Consider the following 12,703-nt stretch of genomic DNA (forward strand, 5'->3'; position numbering starts at 1 on the left):
GTGAATATCTTCTTATTATTTTCTCTGTCGCCAAAGTTGTTTATTTTTTGGTCTTCCGGGCTTGGGTATACTAGCAGTTGTCCCACGATTTCTATACAAATTAATCTGTTTGCACACAACACTTTTATGTAAATTGAAGTGACTAGCAATATCAATTTGTTTAATTCTTGAATGATACTTCTCAGTTATGATTTTTTTTATTTGATCTGTCAAATTTATCCCGCGCGGCATATTTTTACGCTCTGTGAACCCAATACCACGATCTAGACGCTTTAACAAGAGAATATCTCACAGAATGTTAAGAAGAAGATAAGGTTTCTCCACTTATGTCCGCTAGAATTTGTAAATAATTTTTTGCCTGCAAATTTATTCACAAAATAAGCAGTTTTTATATGGCTATACAAAGCAGATTAAATGCGAAATATTTTCTTGATATCCTATTCTGCAGAGAGTAAACTGTATTTTGACACAGTAAAAATATTAAAGTTTCTCCACTTTTGGCCGGTACTGTATGTAGGTTAATTATTAAAAGCATTTTATAAAAATATATAGAATTCTACAAGGTATCCCCAAAAAAAGTTATGTTTTTGTAACGGAACACCCTATACAGGGTGGCGCACCTCATTCGCCTCGGATTATTATACGAAAACGGAAACATGTAGAAACAAAATTTTTATGGGTATATGTAGAGAGGCATGTGCATAATTTAAAATTATTTTGAAATGTACAGGACATGTCAGAACTAAGATCCATACCAAAGTTATTTTTTTTCTTATGGAACACCCGGTATTTTATTTCATTTTTGAATTCTTGAGCATAAAATAAGGAATTTATTATAAGGGTTTAATATGTTTAAATGCTTGAGATATATAAAGATATTTAAATAAGCATGCTATAATAAAAAAGTTTGTCAACGCCATGTATATTACTTTTCAGATATAATTCATGTGGTGACTTTGAAGCTAGAGAAATAAACTTTACTAAAAAATTTGATTGCTTTCTTAAATGTATACAGGGGTATCAAAGATTGCTAGTCTATTTTGAATGTTTATTTTGCATAAAAACTTCGTTATTTCAAATGCAACACCCCGTATTTTTTTAAATAAGTCGATGCAGATTTAGATGCTCTTTCAAACTATATTAGTGTACTATACCTATCTGGCTCAGGTTTTGAATAAAAAACGATTTTTTAATAAAATGGCAATCAAGATGGCTGGTGTCACCATGGCAATTTGCTGGTGACAGTTAGTAGCTATTTTCAAAATCGACGTTAGTGTATGGACTTTATTGAAATTTATAACAATTTGTTTTTATTTAATTTACCTACAAAGTTTAATAAGTAAGTATTTATTATTTTATCAAGAAAAATAAAGAAGTAGTTCTTTGATTTATATTACGATGACTTTAGATATATTGGATTTTCTATAAAAGAGCCAATTAAGGCAAATTCATTTCCTTCAATTTCAACGACAGGTTTCTGTCTAATAGGTTTTTCATATACCACACACTATCAGCTCTGTGAAATATGAAAATTAGTTTTTCAAAGGAACGCTTGTCAAGAAAATTCCTGTTTGGATATCTTTGAGCATAAACCCTTCAGGCCAACAAGTAATTGTCCTCACAAAATAAAATCACTAGTAAAATATCCACAGTGGTGTAACTATCGATGTGCCGTGTGTGCGAAGCACACGGGCCCGGGCCCTCGGGGTGCCCGGGTCGCATTTCCATATCTATCACATGTTATCGCGAATCAAGCAGAATCGGGCGATCCCGAACTAAGTTCTTATCTATCACATGTCTTCTTAACTATTTAACTAGCACACGCTATCGCGAAAATAACTTATTACTTTACACTTGTTCTTGTGCAGTTTTGTAGCTGTGTTTTCCTTTTTATTTTGCAGAATAAAAATAACTGGAAATATGTGATTTTTCATTAGAGCATTAAATTTGACAAAAAAGAAATTTGCTGTATTGTCACTGGATTTCTGTACCACTGAATAGAAATAGAACTAAGCTAGTTGTAGCATCAAAAAGAACATGAAAAATTATACTGGCCAAACTAGTTAACTCAAAATCACAAAAACTCTAGTTACCTAATGGTTGTATTAAGGGGACAATAAGGCAGCTGAGTTACGAGGGGTGCCCGAAACTGCCACTTTTTTAAAATCACCCTGTAGCTCAGTAACTAAGAGGGCCATGACGAATCCTATTAGGGCATCTCCCATTTTGTCAAAAAGTAGCCGACTATTGTGAAAACCTATTCATAAGGGCAACAAAACACATGAAAATGGGATACCCTGTAGATACAAGGTATTCCATTCGTAAAAAAATATCTTATTATCGCACCCTGCATACGAAGGGCATAAAAAATTGCTATAGCACTTAAATTCAATTTGTTCTAGCTTCAAATAATATCGCGATTACCTGTGCTGGTTACGACGGCAATTCCCAATACTTCTTTCTTAACATGTTCATGTTCCTATTTACATTGTTTATTTTAACTTAGTTGGTTTTGTTGTTGTTTGTTTTGTTTTTATTTATTTCTTTATTTATTTGATATTTTATATGTTTTGGGTTACATATTCTGTGTTGCAGTAATAAATAATACTATATAAAAATTAATTTGATGTTATTATTTCTAACCTAAAATATGAGTGCATATTATTCAGATTAGTATATAAGTATTGAAATATGTAGGTGTAATAGGGGGCCCGGTAAAATTTTTGCACAAAGGCCCGTGAGTCTGTTGTTACGCCACTGAATATCCATTCCTTCCGCCAGCAGATAGTGCTTCATTTTTCTTGATAAAATAATAAATACTTACTTATTAACCTTATTGCAGGTAAATTAAATAAAAATAATCTGTTATAAATTTAAATAAAGTCCATAAACTAATGTCGATTTTGAAAATAGCTACTAAGTGTCACTAGAAAATTGCCATGGCGACACCAGCCATCTTGATTACAACTTTATTGAAAAATCACTTTTTATTCAAAATCTGAGCCAGATAGAAATAGGAAACCCTAATTTAGTTTGAAAGAGCATTTAAATCTGCTTCGATTTATTTAAAAAAAATACGACATAGTGTTGTATTTGAAATAACGAAGTTTTTATGCAAAATAAATATTTAAAATAGGCCAGCAATTTTTGATACCCCTGTATACATATATACAGAGAAGTATATATCTATACAAGGAAGCAATCAAATTTTTTACTAAAGTTTATTTCTCTGGTTTATAAGTCAGCACAAGGATTAATTCTGAAAAGTAATGTAGTTATTAAAAACACAGGAATGTGTTTTTATTATAGCATGCATATTTAAAGATCTTTAAATAACTCAAAAAGCAAAGCTTCTAAACATATTAAACCCTTACAATAAATGCCTTATTTTATGTCCAAGAATCCAAAAATGAAATAAAATACCGGGTGTTCCATAAGAAAAAATATAACTTTGGTATGGATCTTAGTTCTGACACAGCCTGTACATTTCAAAATAATTTTAAATTATGCACATTACCTTCCCACATATACCCATAAAGTATTTTGTTTCTACATCTTTCCGTTTTCGTATAATCAACCGAGGCGAATGAGGTGCGCCACACTGTATATTAATGGATTTTCGGATTCATATATCTTCAAAATATTATTATTATAAGTTTTCCTAATTTCTATATTTTCATTTTTATGATTTTGTATTCAAACCAAACCAAACTTTGGTATGGATCTTAGTTCTGACACAGCCTGTACATTTCAAAATAATTTTAAATTATGCACATTACCGTCCCACATATACCCATAAAGTATTTTGTTTCTACATCTTTCCGTTTTCGTATAATCAACCGAGGCGAATGAGGTGCGCCACACTGTATATTAATGGATTTTCGGATTCATATATCTTCAAAATATTATTATTATAAGTTTTCCTAATTTCTATATTTTCATTTTTATGATTTTGTATTTTGTGTCAGTAGATCTTTATTATTTGTTAAAGTATGTGATATTATAGCTTTTGTTAGTTTAACAAAAATTAAAGAATGTATATTTCTGTTAGTCTCTATATTTTTAAAGAGTGCTCTAAATTTACCTACATTTGCTCACAAAATTTCATTTCAATACACACTATCGTTCTCCTTGGAGCCTCCGCGTCGTATGTGAAGCGCCACCCTGTATATTACTAATGTAAAAGAAAATTTAATCTTAATTTTCTACTCATTTTCTGTAAAGTTTTACATAACACAACAGAAAATTATACACGATTACAAGAGAATACTTTTGGGAATAGAATATACAGGGTGCTACAAATTCGGGCTACGGAGTACGATTGGTATCTGATACGAACATGGGATCGTAATAGCCTTGTTTATATGTAATAGATATAAACGATTAAATTGGGGCAAAGTTACGCCTTGGGATGTTCACCAAGATGCCATCGAAAAAGTTTTCAAAATTTCAAGGATTGCTGAGTTATTTGGGAAAACGTATTTTTTTGAAAATAAGTTTTATTTTTTCCTATTTCATCCGAAAACTAATTGCATCATATTCATCTCATAGTCACTTTATCACGGCTACCTGATAGTGTTTTTATATTTTCAAATTAGCAGATAATTTGTGAGATACATAGGCAGGGGTGGATGGGCCATATGGGAAAACGGGGAAATTCCCGGTGGGTCGGTGGGAAGATGGGCCGGTCCCGATCAGAGCTCAAAAAAGATTGATTTAGCAAAAATTAAATGGTTAATCTTCTAACTACTAATGTTACGAAAGATTCTTAGTGACTGCCTAACTAACTAATCAATTTGCATCAATATAATCGTCAGTTGCTTTTAAACATAAACACCAATTTGTAAAATAACTATTGTTAGATGTCTTTCTCTGAGACACTTATAATTTTAATAAACATCTGTTGTTTGTTGTTCCATTTGAAATGTTTTATTATACAAGGTGAGTCTATAAGTGCACCTTATTTGTGCTGCTTTGTGCAAATATTTTCGGGGCTGGTAGATATGAATAAAAGAAACATAATATATTCTCTTTACCGTGTTTAAAATAAGTCCAAAATAACCGAGTTACTAAAGTTTGAAATTTAAACAAAAAATTGATTTATTTTTAAAAAATGTTGCCATTTTTCTGTATTTAGATCTCTTTTTGTGCCGTAATATCAAAGATTAAGAAACTATACCGTGGATGGCTATCTCTATGCTTGATTTGAGTTGGGGACTGACTAAAAGCTAAGTCTGAGAACTAAAAATTAAGTCTAAGTTGTTCAAATTTTGCTAGAATAATTTTACTAAAAATTAGTGAGACAGCAGAGAAGAGTTAAATGAAGTTTAAGCTAGATTAGATAATAAAATTTTAATATGTCTCCAAAATCCAAATATTCTTATTACGGACCGTAACATAGCATCTACCTCAGAACACATTTATATCCGCTGCTTATAGGTATTGCCTAGGTATTTTTCATTTGAGTCATGGCATTATCATACAAGATGCTATGTAGAAACGAGGAAAAGTTACGTGATGAGAATTATACCAAAATTAAAACACGTATACATGACGAGGCTGCTGCTGTACCAGAAAAGAGAGAATTTCTTTCTACAATCTGTAAGAAAGTATATATCTGAAAAGCTAAAAATAATCTATTTCACAGAGGATTGGGCCAGGTGAACTGAATGAATGAGGAAGTATTAAAGTTTCTCAAAATCCTGATTCAAAATCGTAGCATATTCAAGATCAAATGACCGTTATCGATAATGGAAATAAAACAGTAGAAACTGTCAAACTAAGCTATTTTCTAGTAAAAATTCAGATGTCAGACCCGATCTTGATATTTATAAAAATTTTGATCAAGACAATTTCAATATTTTTAAAAAATCGGAGGCAAAAGAGATTTTTTCACTCGAGCGATTGACCCTTACCCAGGGTGTCCCAGAAATAAATTCAAGTATTTTAAGGGGTGTAGATTTGGTCAAAAGAAACAATTTTTCTCTTTGCCGTTTTTCAAGTAAGTCCAAAATAACCGAGTTATTTTACTTTGAAAATTTGAACAAAAAAGCTTTTTTGCTTAAATTTTGAGAACCACTGGATCTTTTCTGGATTTTCTTTCATGTAAATTTAATCTACTACCTATGTTGCCAGATTATCAAGACATTATGTTTTTTAACTTAACATAAAAAAAATTCCAAAAATTTCTTAAAAAAATTCCAAATTTTCGCAAAAAACCTGATAGGCGTGTTTCTGAGGCCGAAATATACTACCAGTTAAAATACTTGCACTTATTTCTGGGACACCCTGTATATTAATAAATAAAATATGTTTCTTCGTTATGGCCATTTTGTTTTTGTAGATTCGGGCTGGTTGCCTGTTATTCCCGGGCCGGTTTCCACTTCCCCATCCACCCCTGTACATATGTCAACTTAATTTCTTTAAATACGGACCTGCATTTTTTATTTCAGGTTTTGAAAGAATCCAGTCTCCTAAGTACAAACAATGGTATGCCACACTTAATACTTTTTTTTGTTTCGGGCATTTGAACACAATTTATTTAAACTATAGCTCAACGCTCAAAACTACCTATACTCAACCCCCCAACTATGATCATATATCTACAATTTAAAAAAAAATATATACACGGTGGCTAGGTTAAACTTTACTGAAAAATGTTATTGCTTCCTTAAATTTATACAGGGGTGTCAAAAATTACTGATCTATTTTAAATATTTACTTTACAAAAAATCTTCGTTATTTTAAATACAATACCCTGTATTTTTTACAATAAATCGAAGCAGATTGAAATGCTCTTTCAAACTATATTAGGGTTTCCTATACCTATCCAGCTCAGATTTTGAATAAAGAGCAATTCTCCAATAAAATAGGAACCAAGAGAGCTAGTATCGTCATGGCAAGTTTCTAGTGATAGTTAGTAGCTATTTTCAAAATCGAAATTAGTTTATGGACGTATATAAATTTATACCAGTTTACTTTTATTTAATTTACCCCTGCAATAGTTTAATAAATAATATTTATTAAATGTGTATATTTATTATTCTATCAAGAAAAACGAAGAAGTAGTTCTTTGATTATATTTTACGATGACTTGTAGATATATGGATTTTCTATAAAAGAGCCAATTACAGCAAATTCATTTCTTCACTTCCAACAACAGGTTTCTGCCTAATAGGTTTTTTATAAACCACACTATCAGCTCTGCGAAATAGGACAAGTAGGTTTTCAAAGGAACGCTTATCAGGAAGATTCCTATTTGGATATCTTTGAGCATAAGCTCTTGAGGCCATGAAGCAATTTTCCTCACAATATAAAATCACTAGTAAAATATCCATTTGTTGCGCCAACAGATACTGCTTTATTTTTCTTCATAAAATAATGAATATTTTCTTCAAAATAAAACACTAAATCACCACAATACACCAAAACACTTTTACTTTTAGACTGGACGCGCGTTTAGCTAACCATGTTAGCATCTTAGATTAAGAATGTTAGCATCATCAGCAAATGATTATAAACTGAATTGGCTTTGCATGATTTAAGAAACCAAATATCTGCTCCTAATAACCTAATCTTAGTACTAAACTTTGGAGTTTATAATCATCTGCTGATGATGCTAACATGGTTAGCGAAACGCGCGTCCATTGTAAAAGTAAAAGTGTTTTGGTGTATTGTGGTGATTTAGTGTTTTATTTTGCTATGTAACACCAACCCTCAACTGTAATGAATATTTTCTTATTAAACTATTGTTGGTAAATTTAAGTAAACTGTTATAAATTATGAATAATACTGTCCATAAACTAATGAGGACTTTGGAAATAATTACTAACTGTCACTAGAAAATTGCCATGGCGACACCAGACATCTTGATTGTATGTATCTTATGTAAAAAATCGCTTTTTATTCAAAATCTGAGCTAGATAGCTATAGGAAACCATAATATAGTTTGAAAGAGCGTTCGAATCTGCTTCGGATTGTTTTAAAAAATACAGAATGATGCATTTGAAATAACGAAGTTTTTATATAAAATAAATCCTTAATAGATCAGCAATTGTTGATACCCCTGTGTAAATTTAAGGAAGGAATGCCATTTTTCAATAAAGTTTATTTCTTTACCTTTAAACTCAGCCCAAGAATTAATTCTGAAAAATAATGTACAGGGTGTTAATAATCTATTCAATTGTGGCATGCAAATTTAAATATCTTTAAATATATCAATAACCAAAGATTTTACACATATTTAACCCTTATAATAAATGCCTTTTTTTGGACTCAAGAATCCAAAAATGAAATACCGGGTGTTCCATAAGAAAAAATATAACTTTGGTATAGATCTTGGTTCTGAAACACCCTGTATATTTGAAAAATAATTTTAAATTGTGTACATTACCTCCCCACATATACCCATAAAATATTTTGTTTCTACATCTTTCCGTTTTCGTATAATCAACCGAGGCGAATGAGGTGCGCCACCCTGTATACTGTTTCATCATACTGGTATATTTAGCTTGTATTAAATCAATAATATAAAGTGAAAATTTAAACTATAATAATTTCACCCTTATGAGAAATCGATCCCCAGGCCTAAATTTAGTTGACGACAGCTCCAAGTTTCTCGCTTAGGTGAGAGCTATTAACTTTGAAGGGCGCAAAGGTAAGACATTGTTCAAAATTAACCCAAAAGTTTTTTGACGTTCTTCGATATCGGTTCAATACGGTCTTAAAAACCATTTTGTTCTTTAGATATTTCTAATGAAGCGAAATAAATTTTAAAGTTTTTCCCAAATTGAAACTATCTGAATCAGTATCAAAAGGAATTGTAATCTGAAGAAAATATTTCATGTAAATATGGAACTTCCTAAGGATATTGTAAATAAAATGGAACGTGGTAGGCCGGCAGATTATTCTTTCAGAAAGATGACAACAATAAAAGGTATACTATAATATTATAAATTTTAGAATAACTTGCATTTATCAGTAATAATAATAAATAACATTTAAATAACATTTTTATAAATAATACATTTATCAGTAATAATCATTACTTCGAAATGATAGATTGTCAGTTATAACTTTTACAAGTCATTTTATGTATTTTACTTTGTATTTTATGTACTATTATATGTTTATTGCCGAACTAAGTTAGTAAATGGGACTAATGGGAGACGACTTATCAAATTGTGGAAAGCCAGCTGATCTATCATTTTTAAAGTTAAATACTTTTGACACGAATTTATTTCTAACAGGTTTGTAAGGATTAACACCAGACTTAAATACGTTAATATGTTTATTTTTATTTAAATGCTACTGTAGCCAGAGATCTGTAGCTAGTTAAATATCATATGAATAATTTATTCAATTAATTCAAAATCAAAGATATTAAACACGGTTAAATACACACATGGCCAAAATTATTGCATATAGGTATCGTTTAAAAATATACGGAAAGGGATTTAAAGAATCTTTTTTTATACATAGCTTTGATAATCTGTAATAAACATTTTTTTGTTAAAATGGATATGGTAAACAATGTTTATCGTTTAGACCAAATATTATTACAAATTCTTGCACATTTCGATTTGTGGTCTCTTGGGTTTCAGAAGAAAGTTGACCATTGTTTTGGCCTTAAACTGCCTAGAAACATTATTTCACAGTTTAGTAGAGTCAGAATAATAACACTGTCTCAACAGGACTACCGGCAAGTTGCAATAGCTGAAATTGTAGGAGTTAACCTAAGCGATGTTTCGCGAATATTAAAAAAAATCAAGGAGACAAACGAGGTTACAGACCGGCCTGGAAGAGGTAGAAAGAGAGTTACTACTGCTGTGCAAGACCGTCAAATATCCCTAATTGCACGACGCAATCTCCTGCGTTCTAGTACTGCTATTAAAAATGAGTTATCTCGCCTTGAAGGAGTAAATGTTTCAAGAAAGGCCATAGCAAGAAGACTCCATGACAGAGAATTACATTTAAGGAGGCCTCTACGTGTTCCGAAGCTTTATTTACAGCACAAAATTACGCGACTACAATGGGCTGAGGAGATGAGAGCAAATGGACTTAATTGGAATTTCGTCATGTTTAGTGATGAAACAAGAATAGGCCTAGGTCAGACTCGCGACGAACTTTGGTCTGGAGAGCATCTGGAAGACGAGCACGCTTGAATGCAGCTCAACCCCGTGTCTCGTTTTAAGGGGGAAGCGTTATGACATGGATACAGGTATAATGCACGGAGCTCGAACTCGTCTTGTTTTTATTAATCTGATATCTTAGAGACGTTTTAGAGCCCATTGTGCGTCCATTTCGAGGGGCAGTGGGGGAAGAATTTGTTTACATGGACGTTAATGCTCCTCCCCATCGCACTTTAGCGGTTCGCGAATTTTGTGAGAAAGAGGGTATAAGAAAACTGTGGTGGCCACCGATGTCTCCAGATATGAATGTGATCGAGCATGCTTGGGACATGCTAAAACCAAATATTGCCGAAAGGAATGATCCCCCTCGTACGTTAAATGAATTGAAAATTGCTGCGCGCGAATCTTGGGAAGCCATTCCTCAACTTCTGGACAACTTAATTGAGAGCATGCCACGTCGTCTCACAGCTTGCATTGAGGTTCGAGGAGCTCGAGGAGGCAACACAGACTATTAGTTCTGAGAAATAATTAAACGTGTTTTCAATATTTCCTGTTTAAAATGAAATTTGTTTTTGTTGATTTTCATTCATTATGAAATAAAATTATAATAACAGCCTAGTTGCACTTAGATTTTTAATTTTATATTAGTCGTGTAGTAAGGCAATATGTCCAAAAATATAAAAAGAATCATATTAGGTCCAAAATAAAATAAAAATATCCTTATATGCAATAATTTTGGCCATGTGTGCATCTTTGTTCATAATACAATATGATCGAAAAAACGACGTCAGCAATGGCTATCAAATGAAGATCGCTGTCATTTTATATGTAAAATTATATGGAAAATGTCATCGATCGTCATTTCCAAGCCAACTGGACGCCGTTTTTATTAGATCATACAGTAGTTGAATATATGTTAGAGTCAGAAGTTCAATCTTCTCAGTTCATTATACAAAATATTCAAATACACAATAATACAACGAAAAAAGTATTGTTTTATTTTACTATTTAAGGGGTATATTTAAAAAATTTACCGGGTCTGCAGAGTTGCATGCAATTTTTTGCAATTTTAACTATACCTATAAGTATTAGGAATAATTCATTTAATATAGGTATTTTCATGGGTTTAATAGTCAATCTCGCTTACAACGTTATTAAATAATTGTGATATTTTATTATATAGCATTTGGTCTTGAAAGTGCTAGGTATACAAGAGTAGGCGGTGTTCCAGATCGAGGGCCTGAGAAAAAGTTCCTTACTAAATCGCTTTGGTTGAATAATAATAAATTGAAAACTACGAAAAACGTTGACGAATTGGTGAACGCTGTTATAGAGTATCCATCTTACCTGGGTTGGATCGACTTTTCCTTTAACTACATAACAGAAATAGACGAGGTAATTTAAAAAAAAAACTTTCTCTTAAAAAATAATATTATATTGTAGAGAAAAAAAGAACGGTGTCAAAATTGGCTTGGAAATGAAGATCGCTATGGAGAATGTCATCGATCGTCATTTCTAAGCCAACCTGACGGCATTTTTTTGATCATAATACATATCCACAAACCACAAATAATGTTTATACCTTTGTGGCGGGTTCATTTGTCCAAAAATGCTTAAGGTTCCAGGAAGCGCAGCAGTGTTTCCAAAAAGTAACAAGTAACTAGGTATTTTATTTTGTAGATTTTCTTCTAGTGGCAAAATACTCAAAATACTTTTTTGAAGAAATGAATCGGTTACAAGGGTATCGGTATACATACATATTTATGAATGTATGTTGTCTTTCTTATGGTATAGCCAATAGTTTACGTAGTACTTTTGTAGAATAATTTTATATTACGGGGTGCTTCTTAAAATAATATAAAGATTAGATTAAAAAAACTACGACAACATCTTATTAAATGTTTTGTTGTTGATCTGATTTTTCAATTTTTTAGGGTTTATTGAAGTTTCCAAATTTAAAAATTTTATATTTTCATGGTAACTGTATATCGGACTTAAATGAAGTTTTTAAATTAAGGCCTTTGGAACAATTAAGGAGTGTTACATTTCATGGTAACCCAATAGCTAATAATCCTAAATATAGGAGTTACATAGTTTCTGCACTTCCACAAGTAAGACATCTATTCTGAAATCAGTATGTTATGACAGACAATCTCTGCATATTATATGTACAGGGTTACAATAATAAACTAACTATTCAATTTTTAGATTAGCAATTTAGATTTTACTCCAGTGGTAAAAACAGAGAAAATGTTTCCAATGCCTCCAGAGTTAATAAGAAAATTTAAAGAAGACCGTGCAAAAGAAAAAGCATTAAAGAAATAACATATTTTCATAAGACTCGAATGTATCTGTGTAATAAACCATATTATGCTTATTTATATACTTTCAATTTAAAATCATAATTACTCTGTAAATATTCTTCATCTCTCATGTTTATTACAAAATCCTCCTCATATTTTTAAATAATTGGCTTTAGATATTATGCAACTAAATATACAAATTAATTCCTAAAGATCATTGATTATCTGTGGTTCATGGTAAACAAAAAATTTTAGGTTATGATACTTTTA

General features: G+C 31.3%; 1 protein-coding gene across 2 annotated transcripts; it reads left to right on the forward strand.

The window, feature by feature from the left end:
• The first annotated feature begins 8,675 nt into the window (after positions 1–8,675).
• LOC115876095 (leucine-rich repeat-containing protein 51-like) lies at positions 8,676–12,507 on the forward strand. 2 transcript variants are annotated; one of them, XM_030891797.1, is made up of 4 exons: positions 8,676–8,935; positions 11,314–11,525; positions 12,065–12,241; positions 12,339–12,507. In XM_030891797.1, exons 1-4 carry the CDS (start codon positions 8,851–8,853, stop codon positions 12,453–12,455), a joined length of 591 nt encoding a protein of 196 aa, XP_030747657.1. In that variant the 5' UTR covers positions 8,676–8,850; the 3' UTR covers positions 12,456–12,507. The 2 variants fall into 2 exon arrangements, with proteins under 2 accessions (XP_030747657.1, XP_030747655.1); XM_030891795.1 differs by lacking the exon at positions 8,676–8,935 and adding an exon at positions 9,070–9,248.
• The last annotated feature ends 196 nt before the right edge of the window (positions 12,508–12,703 follow it).

This window comes from Sitophilus oryzae, unplaced genomic scaffold (assembly GCF_002938485.1).
Source record: "Sitophilus oryzae breed Bouriz unplaced genomic scaffold, Soryzae_2.0 scaffold_1396_pilon_pilon, whole genome shotgun sequence".
In the NCBI taxonomy this organism is placed as follows: domain Eukaryota; kingdom Metazoa; phylum Arthropoda; class Insecta; order Coleoptera; family Curculionidae; genus Sitophilus; species Sitophilus oryzae.

Bases quoted from the DNA above. Each gene is read 5' to 3' on its own strand.
- LOC115876095 (XM_030891795.1), top strand. From the start codon at position 9,152: ATGGGACTAATGGGAGACGACTTATCAAATTGTGGAAAGCCAGCTGAT. The intron at 11,526-12,064 runs GTAATTTAAAAA...TCAATTTTTTAG, and splicing joins ACATAACAGAAATAGACGAG to GGTTTATTGAAGTTTCCAAA. The intron at 12,242-12,338 runs GTAAGACATCTA...TTCAATTTTTAG, and splicing joins TAGTTTCTGCACTTCCACAA to ATTAGCAATTTAGATTTTAC.